We start from the raw sequence: 20,201 nt of genomic DNA on the forward strand, positions 1-20,201 counted from the left end.
TCCCAGGGAAAGGGAACCACACAGGGCTTCCTAATAAATTTCAGCGCCTCTGAGCTTTTGCTGTCTCAGCAACGCAGCTGCTGAAGGATGACACAAGACTTTGAAGTGCCAAGGCTGCTTCTCTTGGCTCAGCTGCAATGATGGACTATGACACTAGGTGTCACTGACTCCCCCAGCCACACTGCTCAGCAACCCCATCCCGAAAGCCTCTGCCCTTGGAAAGGCCTTGGAGCAGTTGTGGGGGTCCTTCACTGTGGTGTGTGGGGCACTGTTTCTACTCACGTCCACTCGGAAGTCCTCGAGGCGCTTGAACTTGCTGAGGTATTCTTGCAGTTTGCTGTTGATGTCCAGATTTTTGGCTTTGGAATATTTTAAGAAGGCCCAGAACTTTTCCAGCCCATAGAGCTGGCCTAGAGGGGGAAGAAAATCAAACCAGGAGTCAGAAGTCCTTCCTCAAGGCTTCCTCATTGCCTGTCCCATGGGCCCACCTGTCCTACTGGTTGGCACTGACAAAATGCAAGGAACCTGGAGGAAAGCAACCTACATGAGCATAGGACAGCCCCCTTGATGGGAAATGGCTCCAGGCTCTGTGACTGAGTTGGTGAACACTGTGAGTGGTGGGAAAGCCGTGACTTTCCACAATCTAGTTCCATATCCCCAACAGCCTTCAAGCCAGTGAGTATTCACTCCACCCTCTCCTGCAAAGCAAGCAGCTCTGCTCTGTGCAGGAGCATTTCTTACCTGCAGGACAGCAGGGCTCAAGGATGTCACAGCCTGTCACTGTGAGACACAGAATTACACGGCTTCCCCCAGCTCACAAAAGGAGGCACAAGGGGCACACATTTGTCTGGGCAACATCACTGTTCAGCTCAGGTGAAGGCAAAGGAGGCACTTACCAGCTTCATAATCCTTGATGGTCTCTTCTTGAAAGTCTTTAAATATGTCTGGCCGGAATTTCTTCTCCAGCCCATAGCTGTAGTATCGGAAAAGGCACTCCAGACCGTACCTGGGAACAGAAGAGCACGTGGTGCTCAGACACTGGTGCATGCAATACCTGGGCAAGAACCCTGCTGCATCTCAGAAAAAGGATGTGATTCAGGGTGGTCCTGGTCCTACCCTCAAGCCCTCAAAGACTAAATACCCTTCCCACAATCCCCTCTTTAAAGAGGCCACTCTGCTGTTCCTCTCTTACCTATATCCCTCTTTCCCATCCTCCACAGCCAGCTGCTTGAACTCCTCATACATTTTCTTATTGAAGTGATCTCGTAGGAAGAAGGACCAGAACCGGAAGAGCGTGTTCATCTCCTGGGATTGACCAATGCCCAGCCGCTTTCGCTCTGTATGGGGAAGAATGGCTAGTTACGGGACAAATGCTTTCCCCCAGGGAACCAGCTCTACACAGGGGATCTCACAGACGAAGGTCTTTATCTATATTATTATCAGCTACCAGCAAGCTTGTCCTACAGCCAAGCTGTAGGACAATCCCATTTACCTCCGTGCGTGGGCTCTGCTGCCATACCCTGTGTCCCTACACAACAGATCACAAGCACCCTGCTCCACAGCCAGTGGTAGGCAGCCCTCCCCACACGCTTACCGTTAAGGCAGCGCCGACGGTACTTGTGGTAGACGTGTTGTGTGAAGCCGTTCTCCTTGAGCAGCTCATGTGAAGGATGCTGAAATTTGGGCAGGGACTGCGGGGTGCAGCCGTAGCTTCCGACGGCCGGGGTTCCCTCAGAGGGGCTGGAGCTGTACACGAGAGAGCCTCATCAACCCCTTTCCTTTGTAACCGGCCAATAAACAACACAGTTGAATTACGCTCCACCCTGCAACACTCATTTGTTTGACCCATCAGCTCCCTGTGACTGCATCCACTCCAAGTTTGGGACCTGAGATACAGAGTATCCTACTAGAAAGGAAACCAACATTCCGAGACAAATTGTATCTCATTATTTCAAAAGTTCAGAATTTCACAGCTCCCTCTAGGATGAGACAGGTCCTAGCTCTTTCTGCAGCCACTTAAGAGGTGGCCTGCCCTACAAGATCAAATGCTGCCCTTCCCTCACTTGCTCCCTTCCCTGTTTCTGGTCCCTCCATGATCCCATTCTCCCATCTCCAGTACCTGATGGAGGCAGTCCGGGGTCTGTGCTCCCGGGAGTCCATCACCCAGCCCACATGGCACTCCATGGGGGGGTTTGAACTGTGCCTCGTCTTCCTCTTCCGTGGGGTCTGTAAGACACAGTGCATTAGGGACATGTTTGCTTCCTCTCCACATCCCAGCTGGGAAGTCCCGGTCTCCCACCCATGCCCCAGCCCTAGCCCTACCTTGGCATCTATCGTCCTGCCCTCCTTCACCACTGGGTAGAACCGGGGCGTCTGTGTTGGGTCCTTCAGCTGAGGTGTGCGAGGGGTCCGGGGGGTCCTGGCATTGCGGTAGTTGGGCGATTCTGGTACAGTTGTAGGCAAAGATCGGGCAATGGTTGAAGGTTCAGGTACTCCAAACAACTTGTTAGCCAAAGCATCTGTAGGTACTGTAGAGATAAACACCCGCAAAGCTGGGTCAAACTGAGCTCTGAGTATGAGAGCATCACTACAGCCAAAGGGCACCTAGGAACTCTTGGGCACATCCCAGTCCTCCTGAGACAAACAACTGCAAAGCCAGTTTGCGACCAGAGAAACCAAAGCCTAGCAGCAGGAAAGCAAACACTTTCAGGGACCCTGCGAAGTATCTGCTTTCTAGGGGAAGATCAGACCAGTGCTCTGTCTCGGCATCAGATCCCACCAACAGGTAAGTAAGACCCAGCAGGTAACTGCCTTTAAAGTACTCAGCAAGGGACACTGCGATGGAAGGGTCCAAGAGGAAAGTCATATACATGGAAGGCTGCCCAAATTTACTCACTCTGTCGAGACACTCCTGCTTTTGAAACTCTAAACTGTTTAGGCTGGGAGAACAACACCCCACTGGGGGAGATAACCAGCTGTGGCTCCACTTGCTTCCCTCTAGCTATTTCTGAACCTCTGAGGACCACTCACCAAGAGGAAAAGGGACAAATTCAGTCCTACCCATTCCTGTCCCCATTGTCTCTTACCTTGCTGGAACCTGGGGGGGCCAGGAGGGACCTCCTGGTTTGGATCCACGGGGGGCTCTGGGGTCAGAGTATCGAACTGCTCCCTGCTGATCATATTCACCTTCTTGAAGTTCTCCACCTCTTGCTGCATTGGAAGAGGAAGATATTGAAGCAATCAAACACCCTCGTCTCCTCATCTCAACAACTCACTGTGACCATCACTCCACTTGTGCAACAGCCACAATGCTGAGCACAAGATACAGCTTCAGTCACTGCAAGAGCCTGGGGCAAGTTCCTGACTGAAAGAGTCACCAGCCTGGGACTCAAACTCAGAGAGGCAGGTGAGTTTTCTATTAAAAAAAAAAAAAGCACCAGCCTATGCAAACTGACAGAAAAATGGAGAACAGCACAGGCTAAAAGTGTCCCAGTCACCAATGAACTCATCCCCAGTAACTGAGGTCTCAAGGGACCACGCCATTAAGCACTAGACACTACAGGCAGTGCAGACAGCTGGTTCCCTCAAGTCATCTGGCACTGCCTATACACTACTGCAGTCTTGAACAGCCAAGACCCTGGCAGACAGCAGATCAGTGGACCACATTTTTCAGGTCACCTGGTTACCAGAACCTCAGTCAACTGGCTCAGCCTTACAGCATGTTACAGAGCTGTATTTATCCCAAACATAGCACAGCATGACAGTGGGAATCAGGAATCCTGAGCTCTGCAAGCAAGATCAATCCCAGCTGAGCTCTATCCCAGTCATGGGCCAGGAACTGCTGTACCAAACCCAAACCATCACCATGGCCAACCCACCATGCCTCCCTGGGAGGAGCCATGTGCCCCTTGTGAATTCTCCTCCCCAGATCAGCCTCTCTCACCTTGATCTGCGAGTACTCTGGCTCAAACTGCTCTGTCCACAGGTCTTGCTCGTAGTAATACAGCCCATCATTGATCACCTTGGCCAGCTCTGAACTCATTTTAGCCCTGGATGTGTGGTTGCCAGTCCGGTCTCCTCCAGGATGCCGGCGTAGGTAAGGAGGCGTCTGAGTCACGATGAGGATCTTGTTCACATCCCGATCATCAATTTCGTAATCTGAATCCTCGTCTGACCAGTCGGTGAACGTGTTCTTGCGGCCATCCATCTGCTCCATCTCCTCATCGAAGAGGAAGTCCAACTCCTCAGGCTCATCTTGGTCCTTTTGCTTCTGCTGCTGTGGGGTCTTTGACTCCTCTGGTTTCTACAAGTAGGGGGAGCAATGGTGATGCAGCAGAAAGAGCACATAGCAGCACATGACTACTGCTGGGAGACCCAGCTCTTACTCCTTATTTCTTTACGACAGCCAGAAGTCATCTGTCTGGGGAGAATACCTTATTTATACCTCAGTCACTGAGGAGAATACCTTATTTATACCTCAGTCACTGAAGAGCAGCTCCAAAGTGCATGGGGGCATCACTCATGATGAAACCTGCTGTTCGCTTAGGGTTACAGCCCCTCAAACAACTAGTAGACCTACACCCCAATAGACCCTACATTGCTACATACCTTGGGCCTGGCTGGAGAGGGCCGAGGCCTCTTCTTCACTTCAATCCACGTCTCTGAATCCAGGTCAGGCAGGCTTGTGGACAGGCCCTTGGGCATTGTCTTCAGGTTACTGACTTCCTCTGTTTTTGTGGGGACTGGGCTGGTGGGACGTGGGGAGCCAGGAGCAGACTCTAGAGCCAACCAGAGCCACAAATGCTTTAGTGGGAGAGTGGGAGGCTTGAGTGGTAGCATACATAAAGCACTCGAGTTAGAGGAAGTTATTTTGGCAGCAGAGCTTGTGGAACACATGAGCAGACAATGACTAAGGCAGGAACATTCCTGCTTACCAGCATATTGCCCCAGAGTGCTGAAAAAAAAAATCTCTGGTTAAGGCTGTGATACTGGTGGTGACCACAGAGCTTTGCAGGTGTGGGTTTCCCAGATACACAGAGAGCCCTAAAGCAGGTGGTGATTTTGTTGCTCTGAGAGAAACTTTCCCATGACAGCCTGGAGCCAGTGAGAAGCGATGTTCTTCTGTGTAAACTCTTACAACAGCACCAATCAGATCCCCTACTTGGCTACTCAAGCTCAGGCCTATAAACCAAAAGGCAGAACCCTGTCCTGCGGAACACTCATGACTCACAGGAGCTCAGACCTGCTGTGGTACCAATGCTGGGCCTCACAATTCCTTCCACAATCCCCAGACACTAACCTGTCTCCTTCTGGAAGCTTTGCCGGGGCACAAACTCAGGGCAGTTGATGAACTGTGAGAAGTCAGTCTGTGTGTAGTCTGCCATAGGAGGGCCAGGCAGAGCCCATTTCTCTGGCTGCTCTTTTCTTCTGATCTTCTGGTCCACAATTTCCACCACCTTGCTGTCCTTTAAAGCCTGGAACCAAGCAAAATCAGGTTAGCTCAAGGCCCTGCTTTGGCACACTGGGGGGCTCAGCTTCGGCTCTTCTTCCTTATGTGATTCAAGAGGAGGAGGGAGCAAGTCAAGGACAAGGGAAGGCGTCGCTTGCATCTCACCCATGACCCAGCTAGAAAACAAGAAGCCAGACAAGAGAGGAGGTTCAGCCTTCCTGGCCCTCACCTTGATGATGAGACTGATATCAGTAGTCAGTGCCTGCACCCGGTGGAAACTGGCTATCAGGGTGATGGGAAGGAAGCCATCTGAGTCCATCTTGCGACGCAGGAAGAAGTCTCGCTCCAGGTTGTCCACACTGAAGTAATATTCTCTGTATGGATAACACACCAGTGAGAAATAGGTCCAGCCACCTTCCTCAGGACACCCCCTGTGGAAACAATCCCCCCTGCTTCTGCTCTTGTGAGGCTGAATAGTAGCAACTCAGGGAAGTGGCAAACTAGTGCTGCAAAATGCACAGCACACAGTAAACATGCCTTGGCTCTAACCCTACCCCAGAGATTAGCTACGCAGTCTACAGGGAGGGCTTTGGTGAACATCCAACCAAGGAGAGATGGTGCTTACATCTGCCGCTTGATGTAGTCCTTGAGCAGTTCCTGGTCCACACTATAAAGCTCGGTGCTGCTAATGTTGTCAAAGTAGTAAGTGATGTTGCTTGCATACTTCTGGGTGCGGGAGCCATCTGAGCCCTCAAATTTCCGGTATCCATACTGGTAATCAAAGTGCCCTGCAAGATGCCAACAAAGGGAACATCCTGATTAACACAGAGCCTCGAGATCTGCCAGACAGCCTGTGCTGCCATGTGGTGCTGGGCACCAGCGCTAAAAGCTCTCTCAGCACTGCCCTTGGGGGCCCCCATGACAGCACAAAACAGGGCACTGCCAACCCATTCCTCAGCCCACTTCTCTCAGACTTTGTTGCAGGAGGGACCCCAGTGAAGCCTTGATACACCGAGGCATAGAGAGATCACTGAGTCTCATCCAGGGGCAATGAGATAGCCTAGGTAACACACCAAGGTTTTACACTGAAGTTATGTCAGGGTTCACATAGACACACAGCTGTGCTGAATGCTAGCAGAAGCTCTTCCCAGAATGTAAAGATTCCTGCTTGGCTTTCAGTGTGACATAAAGCCCATGTAAGACATAATAGGCAGACTATCAGCATGCTGCAGCTGCCGCACGCAGGAGTGTTGCAAGGGGCAGAAAACAGGTGTAAGAGCTTGGCCTGAATAACAAAGACATTCACCCTTATTAAAATACAAACAAAAATAATTTGCTGTTATTAAAATCAGCTCAGCTGGATGCCACCTCCAGAGCAGTACATAGCTCCTCACAGAGGATCTCAAATCAAAAGTCCTCTCTGGCAGCTCATGCTCCCCAGCTGGAATGACCTGCCACACTTCACAGTCTCCCTGCAGTACTCTGACCTGCCCAGTCAGCTTCAGAACCTCAGGTCACACACACATAGTCCTGCACTCTGGCATTTGCTCTGTTCTCTCTTTCTTCCATAAGACGATATAAACAGCAAGTACCTCCTCTGCCACGGCCCCGGCCCCTGCCACGGCCCCTGCCTCGGCCCCGGAAGGCTCCTCGTACAGCTCCCCCCTCACTCTTCACACTGGAGGTCTCATCATGGTCCAGCCAGGGGCGTTCATGCTTGTTGTCTGGGTGCCAGCCTGCAGCAGCCAAAGAGAGGCAGAAGGAGCGTTACAGGATGACGAAACTTTCCCAGAGCAAGCCCACTGCCCTTGGAGCTCTTTGACTGCACAAAGCATTCCCACTGCATTCCCCTGCTGCCCTGTGGTCAAAGAGAGCAGAGTCCCATTATGAGCCCCCACCTTTCAGCTCGCCACGGTTGTTGGGGAGGTGCCTGTGCTGCTCATTTTGCCGGTTGTTCCGAGAGGCTGTTTTGTCCCGAGGCACCTCTGACTTCATGTCTATCTGCAAAGGGACCCACTTGTGCTTGTTGCCTGCAAAAGGACAGGATTTGAGTGTGACACAGGTTCAGAGAGCAAGTGCTTCCATCCCACAGCCTCCTCCCTCCACGCATCCCACACACCACTGGGGGAAGCAGTAGGGCTGTTTGGACCAAATCCTTCCTCAGCTATCCCCTGGGCCTTGCTGTCACCAACCCACAGCCAGGGGCCCTTCTGCGTCACCATGGAGCACACTTAAGAAGGCAGACTGCTGCCACACTCCCTGGACAGACACACAGATGCCCATACCTAGGCTCTGCTTCACATGTTCTCCTACGTACTGCAAGATGCTGCTGAACAGGGCAAGGCCACTCCAGACCAGGCCCTTACAAACATCCCAAGTGCTATCCAAGCTCTCAGTATCTTCCTGAGCCTCTTGGGTTACCAAAATGACACTTTGCTCTGTTGAAGCCTGCAAACGCCTTTTCACTGCAGCTGTCTGCATGCTGAGACTGCAGCTGGTCCCACAGGCAAAGTTTTGGGACACTTCCACCTAGCTTTGTGTCACAGAAAGGAAGACAGGCTGAGCCTGAGGGACCGTCCCTGCCAGAAGTTTGCCATGTCCTGCCTCACCTTTCTTCTTCTGGGCTGACTTCTGGTTGTCATCGTCACCGTTCTTCTCCTCCCCAGACTCATCTGATTTGGTTTTCAGGCTCTCTTTGCCATCACTCCCATCTCCTTTCTCCTGTTCTTTCATGTCTTTCTTGATAGGCAGTTTCCGGAGGGATGGTGCTTTGTGTGGCTGCTGGAGACACATTAGTGCGGGAAAGATGTGAGGGTCATGAGAAACTGATGATTTGGAGGCAGAGCCCAGCAATCCTGGTGGGAGCAGAAACAAGAGGACCTGGCCCTAGGCTGGAGGCATCCCTGCTTCACGCTGCTCAGAGCTGTCTGGTTCCTGGGGATGGACTTGTGTTTGACCAGGGCAAGGAGCTCCACAGATGCTGGGAAGTGCTCAAGCTAAGGCACAAGTCCCAGGCACAGACATTATGGAGAGGGACTACCAGAAGCCCTGATGCTCCTGGCTATGTATATGTGTGGCTGGGTTCTATAAGGGACCAGACTCTCACAGAAGCAAGAGGGCGAGTGACCCTAGTGCCCTGACAATCAGCCAGGAGATGGCGAAGCAGTATCCCAGAACAGAAAGGTTTCAGCAACACCCATGTCTGGAGCAGAAAAGAACAGCCATTCCCCTGTGCCTTAAGCCCTTTCTTGCACATGTTTCCAGCTTCCCTAGTGAAAGTCTCGGCTGTTGCTCAGGTCCCTTTTAATGCACCGAGCAACCCTGAAGACAGCAGGTCTGGGAGCTGCCATACCTGCTCTACCAAGCCCAGGGCTTTAGATTAGGCTCTAGGCTCCCAGAATAGCATGCAGGGAGGGAGCCCAATGTGCAGGGCAGCCCTAAAAGGCAAACCCCTGCACCCAGCATGCTATTCTTGGCTGCCCTCACACTGGCACTCAGCACCCCAAATGGCCTGGCTCAGCCAGAGCTTCCAGTGACACAGAGGAACAGGGAGGTCTGCAAGGGCCTGCTCATCCAAGCTAGCCCCTGAAACTGTTACCTGGAAGAAAAAGAGCATGCAACTGTCTGCCAACCACACAGCCTCCCTGTGCACACTGCAATGGAAGCAAATTACTGCAACTCAGCCAGATGCAATGTCTGAGGATTTTGTCTTCTCACCTGGACACTCTTGTGGGCTATTTCTCCAGGTGTTGGCCAATTTGTAGCATCACCGAAGTCACCAACCTTGTATACAAAGAGAATAGTCCCATTAGTGATCAAACTATGGATGTCATTTTCTGCATCAGCAGTCAGAAGCCCTCCCAGCTACGCTGTCACTGCCATTATCCACTGGTCTCCTGCACAGCTGTTCCCAGGAGTCTTGGGTATGACACCCAACCATACGTAGAGCCTTTCTCCCCACTCTAGTAGGGCCACCGAATTAATGCCCAATAACTGCAGGAGAATTTACATCTGTCAGAGATTGTTATGAAGCTGCCAACAGCCCTGTAAGCTCCCAGCTCTCACTCAGCAGAATGTATGGCACAAAGCTGCCTGAGGTAACTCATAATAGTCCTCATCCCTTGGACAGATCAAGAATGAAATTTTCTGCACACTTAATTCACCTAAAGCAACCACATACTGTCAAAGAAGCTGCCTTCACCTACTGGTAAGTTACATCCAGGTTTAGTTCTATTTATGGGCCCAACTGCCAGTGCTGGAAACAACAAAGCAAAGGCATCATGTAGTAGAATTAGTGAAAAGAAAAAGTAGTAGTAATAAGCAGCTATTTGGTGGTGATACTAGGTCTATTCCAGAAATCCCACTGCCGCATGGGAGGACCACCAATCTCTCCCACTCAAGAAGTGACCTGGCCACTATAGTCTCTTCTACCTCCTCCAGCTTTCAGAACATGCACGCAAGGAAAGAACCCAAAAACCAGCTGCCTGGGCGTACAATGAATCATGGCTGGTCATTGAATTTACAATGATCTGGGCACAGAAACTCCTCCTTGCCCTTGAGGGGACTATTATTCCTAAATTAATCCGTAGCCACTAAGTTGCCCATAAGACCAGGTCTCTAGGTTAAGGTGCCATGCTTCTCTCCCTAGGAGGCAAGTTTCCCAGGAAAGCCACTTGCAGCGTACAGCCATGCCTGTTTCACAGACAGAAGCACCTTCCATACCCAAAGCCTTCCTCTCCTTGAGAGGAAAAAGACAAGGAAGTCATATCAAGTTTCAAACGCGTCTTCAGTGGCTGCTGGGAGCAAACACCAATAACCACATTCCTAGCTGATGATCCAGCTGCATCCAACATCCTCAGAAACAACTGTTTCTCCATCACAGGTTGATTCCCTGGAACAGATTGCCCTGGTTCTTCCCAAGAAGTTGCTTTGTTTCAAGTTAACTACCCTTGCTCTCTGTGTACCAGTAAAGAACAGGCTGGAGACGGAAGAAAGAAACCTGCAGATACAAGCCTTCGACACCCAGTACTATGTTGTGAACAATCCCTTCAGGCAGGGAGGTGAACCAGGTCTCCCCCAACCCAACTGGGAACCAGTCCCCAAAGCATGAAAATGTCAAAATGCTTAAGAGAAAAAAATGAGAACATTCTCCTGCACACTCTTTGCTGAAAGCCAGTCCAGTACATCAATCCCTCTGCTACCAGACTTGCAAAGGAAGCTGTCTCCTCACCAGACCCTCAAAGCACTCACACAGCACTGATATCTGAATCAGAAGCTAGAGGCCAGTGAGGGGCAGAGCAGGCATGGACTTACCTTGCTTCCCTTCCGCTGCCTCGGGTTGGCAGCCCTCACCACTTTAGCAGGAGTTGTGTTTTCTGCAAAAGGAGGAGAATAAAACTGTTAGACACAGCTGACAGTTGTGAAAGCAGAAAGCAAGCCACCTCCCTATTCAGCACAGCAAGGCTACAAGGGAAAGGTGAGCAGAAAAGAGAGCCAGCTTTGGACCTGAGTTTCACAGAGGCCCATCAAGATTAAGTGGAGGTGCACTGAACACAGAGCCTTGCTGTGGCACTGTGTGCATACATGGGGTGAAGCCACATACTTAAACCTGCCACTCCAGATTAATACAGCTGACTGATGCCCCAAGAAGATGCGTCCTGAACTCTGTCCCTCTGTATGAAGACACTCCCGCACCTAGCTCAGCCCTCCCCTCTTGGCCTTGCCAGTCAAGGAGGAAGGGTAGTTTAGAATTCAGCTTGTTCCATGAGGCACCACACAGAACTTGATCTGCTGTTACTCACAGCAAGACAAACACGCCCTTAAAGAGGCTCTCCATACCACCACAGCCAGCTCCACACAGCAGAGGGCTGTGGATGTGTACCCACGTGGCCCAGCCTGCAGAACATGGACACTGCTCATCTCGTGCCTTGCTTTGATCTCTGGTGCATCCCAGCACAGGGCAGCAAGTTCACAAGGAGGAACACACAGACAGAGCCAGATCTAGGAAAGGCTTAAACCCTATTGCAGCCAAGAGTATTTAAATAACTGAGGTTGGGTTCAATTAAGGTTCAATACCTTGAGCCCTGCCTGGAAAGAGAGCTGTCAAAACTGACCCTGCCAGAACAGCGATGTGGGGTCAGGCTGCTGCACCGGTCCCAAGGAAGGTTGGAACAAGGTTCAGCCTCTGCAGCCTTGCAGGACTTTGGTGCAGGGCTTCAACACCTACCTTTCAGGGCATGCTGGCTGCTGCAGGCTCTGAACTACAGCAGAGCCCACTGTTGTGCGTTGCCAAGCAGCTACACTGGGCTCACCACTGAGGCAGCCCCTCCAGCACCAACTCCACTAACTTTGTTGAAAACAAAATCTTCCACAGTGGGGTAGGGAGGAAGGTGAAGAAAAGAGCTCCAAGGAATTGCAGGGGCTATCTGGGGACACCCTGGGAACCACCATGAATAGCCTACCTAACTCCATTCAAAGTTGGCTTTGATCTGCTGCAGAAGACAGGTCAACTTTGCCTACATGATCAAAACCGGTACCCTTCCTTGCCTCAAAACTTATGATTCATCCTGCTGGCCCAGCATTGCTGTGAGCTGGAGGCTTTGAAGTGTCAATAAAGCAGAGCCAGACATGGCAGAATGGAGCCATCTGCACTCCCCCACCCCAGCTCCCTTTCATCAGGCTCCCACATGGGGATTTCACCCCAGGGAGAGCCCAAGCTCTCAGCCATGCCCCCAAATCCTTCCCCTTTTCCCCCAGGAGTTTCTCAGCCTGCCTGCACTGCTCCAACCACCAAACAGTGGCAATCCCAAATGTGTCTCATTCACTCCACGTGCATCTCATTGAGAATCCTGGCTCCACAGCACAAAGCTTGCCACAAGGCTTTTAAACTTCCCTTCCTTAAAGCAGCATAGGAAGAAAGAGCGCTTTCAAAACAGTCCCTAAAAATCTTCTACTCAACACCCACAGGTGTCACCACCTAAATATAGCTTCCAAATGCACCAAATACTACAGCACAAGCCTGCAGCCAGCCCAGTTTTCACAGGTAGGGAGTACCAACCTGCTCTGACAGCACCAATGTACCTGGCACTGCTGGAAAAATAATCATAACTGAGCTCACTTGGCAGCCTGGCTGTGCACAGATCACTTGGCTGGAGCAGAGCAGGGCTCCTGGTCCCAGGCCCCAAATGGCTGCCTGCTCCCACCTCGTTGCAGCCCAGAGGTGACAGTGATGGCATCCTGCTCTTTCCTACAGCTGCTCGCCAGAACATCAGAGGAAGAGAGGTTTTTGTGCGCTTTTGAGAGAGGGTAAATAAAGGGAGGCCCTCTGCACCTCCTCAGGAAACATGAGGGCAGTGCAGGGGTGCCAGAGGAGGAGTGGGTCCTGCAGCCTCTATCATCCTTAGGGTGAAGGAGTAGATGATTTAAAACAAGTTCGGCTAGTTTCCTTATCGGCAAGATAGGAACAGGGATCCCTTATCTAGCCAAGGTGCTGAGAAGACTAATTAGCATTTGCAGAGCGCAGTGGAAGACAAAACACGCCCGGCAGAGCACTGCAGCAGCACAGGCACTGCAGCCTGGCGGGAGATCGATCCTGGGCACACAGCCAGCCCAGCACACAGCAGAGGCTGCGGCTGCTCCTGCCAGTGTGAAGGGAGCTGAGACCCATCGAGAGCTCTGATGGAGATGACGGCTGCCTAAATGAAGGCAGGAGAGCTAAGGGGTGGGAGTGTGCAAGCAGACAGACACAGCATCTGCAGAGCCAGAGCCATGCTGAGCAGAGGCTGCATGTGCTTGGCCTCCTCCAGGGTGAGTCAACTTAACCCAGGGCCTCACCTCCAATCCAACACATATGCTACAGTGACACTCCTTTACATCAAATTAAAAATTGCTCTCCATGTTCCCTTGCAGAGACGCTAGCAGACAAAAAAAAAATCCAACCCAGCCAGAACACATTTATGCTAACCCTTGTGTCCAGGCTTCAGATGGAAACCTTCCCACAAGGACAAGACCACAGCTTGCAACACTCAGCAGAAAAGACCCCCTGTCGAACTACACTGAAAGAAAACTGCTGCTCTCCTCTACAGTATCAGTTTGATGAATGGGGAGCAGCGGGGTGCCACTCACCCACATGCAGGCACCAGGGACAAGCAGTGAGGGATACAGCTATCGTCCTGGTGGATCGATGAGCAACAAAGACAGCTATCTATCACAGAAGTCACAACACTCTCCAGGTGTTTTCAAAGGGAAAATGAAAAAAAAAACCAACAAAATGAGAAAACTACGGTAACTTTTTGTTGTTGTTTTTTGGTTTTTTTTCAGAAGGCAGTTGGTTCTTGGGGCCACATAAAGTGTGAGTGGAGCATCCCTGCAGGGCCACGCTCTGTCCCCATGCAGCACAGCAATGGTGCCAAGCAGCGCAGGTGGTCAGGGAAGCAAAGATACAGAGGGAGAATGAGGGGTGACCTAGCAGCCCTGCCATGTGTCCTGCAGGCACCAACTGACTGCCCTGGAGGCCATACTGGGACACCCCAGTCCCATGGAGGTGGCAGCACAGTGGCTTCTTGCTGAGCTGGGCAGAACAGGGGGACTGAGTGTAATCAGTGGCTCTGCTGAAAACTAACTGAGCATCCAAGGGAACCCTGGAACAAAGCAAGCCATCCTCCCCCATCACTTCACAGAGCACGCAGGCTTTGACTTTTTGATGTAAATATTAGCAAGAGATTGATCCACTTCACAAATCTCATTTTGCACTTATCTGGCTGCAGTAAAAAAAACATTCCGTTGCATTAGCACTGCCCGAAAACCCAAACCAGGCTCCCTTGTGCTATGGAATGGCCAGGACAGCAGCGGGGACAGTCAGTGTGTGAGCTGAGCAAGTCTGGCAAGGGGACACAGGCCAGGGAACCACCAAAGTGGTTTGCCTGAGGTCAGAGAGCAGATGCTAACACAGCCAGAATAGCAAGCTTTGATCCCAAACACTATCTGCAGCCTTCTGCTTTCTCTCCTCCCATTCTCATCCCAGCAGTGTGACTTCAACAGGAGCACTAGGGTCTTGATGGCATTTGCTGTCGAAGTCCTCCTAAGGCCAAAGAGTTCTCTAACACTTACTGTCTGAAGCACGTGGTGAACACCACAACTTGTGTTTTCCTTCCTGACCACAGCTGCTAAAGTAAAGCAGCCCCCTCCACAGGCATCAGGGCAAGAAGGGAGCAACCAGTTGAGCAAAGACCTTGTATCTGGAAGCTCAACAGCCACTGCACAACAAGCAGGCAGCAGCACAACAGCAGCTCTGCAGCCACACGTGCTCCCCAGTGAGGGATTGCTGTGCACACCCAGAGACAAATTTACTGCCTTACCTGGGGAAATCAAACCCTACACCAGCCAACCCAGCTCTCTGCTGTTCCTTATAGCCACTGCAGCTTGTAATGGATTTTTAGAGAATGCAGATGAGGCTGAAAAAAAATCTGCAGGGCTGGGCTGGGACCAGGGATTATGCAGAAGAAATATCTGCTTCTCTAGCAAGTAAGCTGCAGTGCCTGCTCCTGGCACACCACTCAGGTGCAGCATGGACACTACAGCTGGGACAGCCTCTGGAAGGACAGCCAATGTTTGTAGCTCCCAACAGGAATTTGAAGTCCTTCAGGGCTCTGCATGTGCTCCAGCCCTACAACAGCCCACATTCCTCCTTTCCCTGGGATCCAAGTCAACAGAAGGAAGCAGTTCTGCTCCTGAGCCCTGCTAGTCCACAGCCTGGCATCTAGGAAAAACTGCTGATGAAGGTGGTTTTTCAGCCAAGAGCTTGGACTTTGTGCTAGAGAGGCAGAGGCTCTGTGCTGCAGATCCTGCTGGGGCAGGAGACAAGCTGGAAGCCACAGATTCCCCAGAGCACAGGATGATCGGCCCACATGCCTCATAGTCTAACAGGATCCACATAACTACCTCGCAGGGATGAGTCTCCAGACTGCCCTCCTTCCTCCACACGTTATGCGGGATGCTGCTGTGCATACCAGCCAGGTACTGCAGCCTGTCCCCTTCCTTACAGGACAGAAGCTCTGGCAGTACTGCTCTGAGGTCCTCAGGTGAGTAAGAGCAGCTTGAGCAAGGGGAGCTGAGCACTAAATGTGCCTGAGCAACTTGCAAAGGAGAGAAGAAACTGCCTAGGCTAAGCTAACACTACAAGGAGTACGCACTGCTTTATCCTCCTGAGAAACTTTCTTGCAGGCACAAGAAAAAACATCGTGGAATGGGCAAGGAGAGGAGCAAGCAAAAGATCTCCAGCTGCAGAGCAGAGCGGGATCTGACACAGCGTGTGGGCAGTCCATTCAGCAAGAGCAAGAATCTACAGGCTCCATGGCTCAAAGCCTTCCAAGGAATTTTCTGCAACTCCTCAGCAGACAGCTCCACCTTACAATTCCCACTCTAACAGCAAAGGAAGCAAGGAGCTGCCTACACTTCTATGCAATGTAAGCTCTGCAATGCCTGCAAAGATCACTTGCTAAAAATAACTTCAAAAAGGGCATCTGACAGCTCTGCAAAGAGCATGAGAACGCTCCTCCCACCTGGGTGTCCTAAAGCAAGATCTGGGAGGGGAAGACAGGGGTCTGCCCAGGGAAAAGGCAAGATACTGAGCGTAGAGGCAGCTGAAGGCAATGTGATGAAGCCAGAGTCCTGGGCTGGCAGTGCAAACACCTGGGTTGTGTCCCCAGCTCAGCAGCCTTCCGGCTCAAGACAAAATCCTTCAACTTGCAGCCAACCTACCATAAAGAAAAAGCAGGTAAAGAAACGCCAACAGGAATGTCTAGCATTAACAGCATCAGTAAGGGTACAACTGAGTATTCCTGGCACAGATGACTACAATTAGAAGTAGCAAATGAACTATCTTAAGGGCAAGTGACATCTTTCCACCTACTTTTCAAGCAACATCCTTTCCTGAAGAAAATTTCTAGGAAACTATCAACAGATGATACACACACACTGGACTGTGCGTGGGACACCAGGCTCACACAGAAGGAGATGACAAGAACTCCCCCACTTCTGGAAGGAAAAGTGACTTCTCCCATAGAGTCTAAAGCAAAAGTTTTTGCTGGGAGAGCTGGTGGCTCCTAGACCACAGGAGGCACCTCAGTGGGGATGTGGCTCAGCATGTACAGCTGAGAAGACCCAGGCACTGTCATAACCAGAAAACTGGGCAGGCTCTGTCCCCAACAGTCCCAGGCCACCTCACAGTCACCAGGGAAGGACAGCTGTAGCCACACTGCAGCACCTCTTCAGCCTTAGCCCAGCTTTCATGGTGCACACAAAACTCTGGTCAGCATAGCACTGAGCCAGCAATTCCCCTGTCATCACTCAGGAGAGCAATGCCAACCATTCTAATGCCTCCAAAAACATCTGCAAACACTCCATGACAGATTAAAGAGTTAATGGAGAGGGCTGGAAAAGCCAGCCATGCTGAAAGCTCCCAGCATCAAGAAGGCATGGCAGTCCCAAACCTGTGGATGTCCATCAGGAACAAGCTGTGGTTGCAGATACTGAGCCCTGAGAAAAGGTGCAAGTTGCTTCAGCTGCTGCTCAGGGCAATGAGGCAAAGCAAGGACACCTCCATGCCAGAGAGAAGAGGATGCCAGGGGAAAATACTTCTGCTTGGAGCCTGGGCAGTGTATGCTCAGCACTAAAGCAAAGCTGTACAGGCCTGGAGAGAATTCCTGCAAACGGATGAGCCAAGTCATGGAGTCTGAGGGTCAGGCTCTCCTCCAAGGTGGCTCCAAGACCAGCTGATAGTTCATGACCTGAAAATCAGCAGCAAGGCAAAGGGAGGAGCAACATAATCAGGAAGTACAGGACGGCAAGGACAGACACACAGGACAGAACAGGACTCGCAGCTTCTCAGAGAAATGCAGAAGAAAAACCAACTCACTCACCTTTGGGGGCTACTGATTTGCAAATTAAAGGAGGTGTCCTACGTGTCCTACCAGGACTGGCCTCCACCCTCCAGGAGGGACCTGGAGCAGTTTCCTCCACTCCTGCTTACCTCTGCAGCACCACTCTGCCTGTTCTGCCTGGCTCTAATGAAAAGCCAGTTAACAGTTAATTATTACCCATTCAGACACACGATCCCCTACACTGGCTGACTGTTGTCCAGGAGGGATAAGACGGTCACGTGATGCAAAAATCCCAGCCTTATGAAAGCACAGGCAACTATATTTAGTTTGAAAAACGATGACCTAGTGGGACCGCCCCTTCCTGTGCCCAGCCCCTCTGAGGAACGGATCTCCGATGTGCACAGGAAGCTCAGCATTGAGCCAAGCTACAGGGTTGAGCCCAGGACACTCAGCACATGAGTGATGCATGGTGTACGTGCACATGCGTGTGTGTGCACATGCACTGGTCATCCCATGGGATGCCCCAGAGCACAGCACAGGCTAGGGAGACCTTCCTTCCCTCCTGATCCTTGGTGTTGCAGGTCACCTTGTCAGCGACAAAAACTGATAAGCACCAAGAGCAACAAACAGGGCCCAGCCCAAGGTCCTGAACCTTATCTTGGAAGCAGGAGGTACGCTGGGAACTTCACTGGTGTGACCAGCACAGGGGTGGCACTTGGCAGAAAGGCACCAGTTGCTGGTCTCTCACCCAGGGCTGGCAGTGAAGAGTAGGGCTCCACTGCTGAATTCAGCCCTGGATAACAGGAGGGAGGTGATGCTCAGACCTGGCGACGGCAGGACCAGGGCTGGGATCAGCCCTGCTCCTCTTCCTGTGGTGTAGCTCAGCCAAGGAAGCAGACGTGACTGTAGTGAGAACAGAAAGGGAACAGGAGCAGCTGTGCAAAGGTCGTGCATGCGTTGTCACCACGCAGAGAGGGCCCCAGAAAAAAGGTGTGTGGTGACAAAAGCCCAGTTCTGCGTGAGCATCATCTGCTCCCCCCTCCCACCTCAGTGGAAGAGCTTCAAAAGAAACAGCCTGAGGACCAGACATCATTAATCTCTTGTCACTGGCAGAGGGGTATTCTCCGCCCGCATCCTGCTGCAGCCGATGAGACAGCACAACCAGCGGAGCCCGCAGCGCAGTAGGGAGAGGTCACTGTGTCGCAGCCAAGCCCAAGGCTCCACACAGATGCAATCCCTTTAATGGCTGTCAGCCTCTTCTGCAGCTGCAACTGGGGACTTGGAAGCTGACAAAAACCCTTCTACAGAAGCATCTGGTACATTTCACTGTAAATATTTAACAACGAACAGACAGGAGTCAAGAGCCAAGTGCTGCCGCAAGCCCCTTCAGCTCCGTGCCTCCCACTTGCCAGGAGGAGAATGCACACTTCCCACTACAGGCATCAGCACAGGGAGCAAGGGGTCACGCAAGGAAAAGGTGCAAACTCAACACAAACACACACACACACACACACACACCGCCTCTGGAGAAGCTATCATCTCGAAGAGGAGATCCAGAGACTCAATTTCTAGAAAGGAATTGTGAGGGAATCCAAATAACATCAGCCAGTTCTTCCATGCTGATTCCTGATGTCAGGGTATGTTCCCTAGCATAGGAAAAAAACATCCTCACGAGCCCCATATCTCAAGTCAATGTCAGTAAAATTCAAGATTTTTCTTAAGAACTTTAAAATAACACATACTGCCAACTTCCTTGCAGAGCACACGAACACACAGATCCTGCTATACCAAGCATGCTTACCCATCCAGGCAGGTGGTTGCTTCCCCTTTCTCAATACACACCACAGAAGCATTAAGACGACCCTAATCAGAGCAAGCCTTCCCAAAGGAAGCTGAGAGCAGCCAGATGAAGAAAGTGCAATACAGCACCATCCCTCCTAATTTTAAGACACATCTCCTCTCCTTTTCTTGATAAAAGACTAAAAACTGGAAACTACTTCTGTACAGTGTGAGCATCACCCACATCTCTTTATGAGAGAGCTTTAAGTGTTCAATTCAAAGCAGTATTTGTAACTCAAAAAAGGTATCTCAGTCATTGCTGACAGTTTTCCAATGATCAATTCAGGATGAAGAAAAACAAAACAAAAAAAAAATCAGTAGAATGACCAATACAAAGAGCATCATCTGCTGCTGTATGAAAAACTGGTGCAGCCACAACTGTGTCCTGCAGTCAGGTCTGGTCTCTGCATCCCAACAAGAACACAGCCGTTAGAGACATACGGAGAAAAATCAGACAGACTAGAGGCAGCCCTTTTGGAGGTCTGACCAAAAAGGCGGGGATTCTCCACTACCAAGGGAGATGGGCTGACCATGGTGTATGATATCAGGAGGGCACTGCCTGACAAACTGGAATCAGGAGCACTGCATGAAACTGGTACAAGATCCACTTAAAGCAAGCAAAGTACTTCTTCAAGCAGCAGGAAACAAACTTCAGCAAGCCCTGTGGCAGTAAGTCCTGAGAGGCAGACAGCATGGGCAGCCTTGCAGAGGATTCACAGCTGACATATCCACAGAAGTCCCAGTAGTGACATCCTCACTGTCCTCATCCAGCAGCAGGAGTGGGGAGAGGGAAAAAGCCTTTCCTTCTACTCTGCCAACATACAAATGAGCCCAGCATGCATTTTCCAGGGATGTTGAGATCTCTCAGGTTTTCTCCTGAACTCCAAATCAGAAGGTTTGAAGTGGCTTCTTCTGAAAAGCAGCCTACATCTGAAGTCCAGTCTCCTAAAGTGAGGCCCATTGCACCAGACATGGGTAAATCATCAGCCTCCTGGACAGAGCAGCTTTATTTCTAAAGGCTGTTGGGTAAGCAG

At 51.2% G+C, this 20,201-nt stretch overlaps 1 protein-coding gene across 6 annotated transcripts in view; it reads right to left on the reverse strand.

The window, feature by feature from the left end:
• LARP1 (La ribonucleoprotein domain family member 1) overlaps positions 1-20,201 on the reverse strand; it is a 43,608-nt gene that overhangs the window by 6,207 nt on the left and 17,200 nt on the right. For 4 of the 6 annotated variants that reach the window (XM_015293912.4, XM_040647167.2, XM_015293914.4 and 1 more), the window contains exons 3-19: positions 10,763-10,824; positions 9,167-9,232; positions 8,059-8,230; positions 7,348-7,479; positions 7,042-7,185; positions 6,075-6,237; positions 5,679-5,823; positions 5,300-5,474; positions 4,609-4,778; positions 3,944-4,303; positions 3,087-3,210; positions 2,323-2,528; positions 2,120-2,226; positions 1,595-1,746; positions 1,193-1,337; positions 897-1,006; positions 283-410 (exon numbers count right to left, since the gene is read on the reverse strand). In XM_015293912.4, coding sequence (XP_015149398.2) covers positions 283-410; positions 897-1,006; positions 1,193-1,337; positions 1,595-1,746; positions 2,120-2,226; positions 2,323-2,528; positions 3,087-3,210; positions 3,944-4,303; positions 4,609-4,778; positions 5,300-5,474; positions 5,679-5,823; positions 6,075-6,237; positions 7,042-7,185; positions 7,348-7,479; positions 8,059-8,230; positions 9,167-9,232; positions 10,763-10,824 — 2,561 coding nt within the window. Of the gene's footprint in view, positions 1-282; positions 411-896; positions 1,007-1,192; positions 1,338-1,594; positions 1,747-2,119; positions 2,227-2,322; positions 2,529-3,086; positions 3,211-3,943; positions 4,304-4,608; positions 4,779-5,299; positions 5,475-5,678; positions 5,824-6,074; positions 6,238-7,041; positions 7,186-7,347; positions 7,480-8,058; positions 8,231-9,166; positions 9,233-10,762; positions 10,825-17,367; positions 17,514-20,201 lie in introns of those variants that run through there. The other 2 variants (XM_046900445.1, XM_015293913.4) reach the window with 2 other exon arrangements.

This window comes from Gallus gallus, chromosome 13, assembly GCF_016699485.2.
Source record: "Gallus gallus isolate bGalGal1 chromosome 13, bGalGal1.mat.broiler.GRCg7b, whole genome shotgun sequence".
NCBI classification, from domain to species: domain Eukaryota; kingdom Metazoa; phylum Chordata; class Aves; order Galliformes; family Phasianidae; genus Gallus; species Gallus gallus.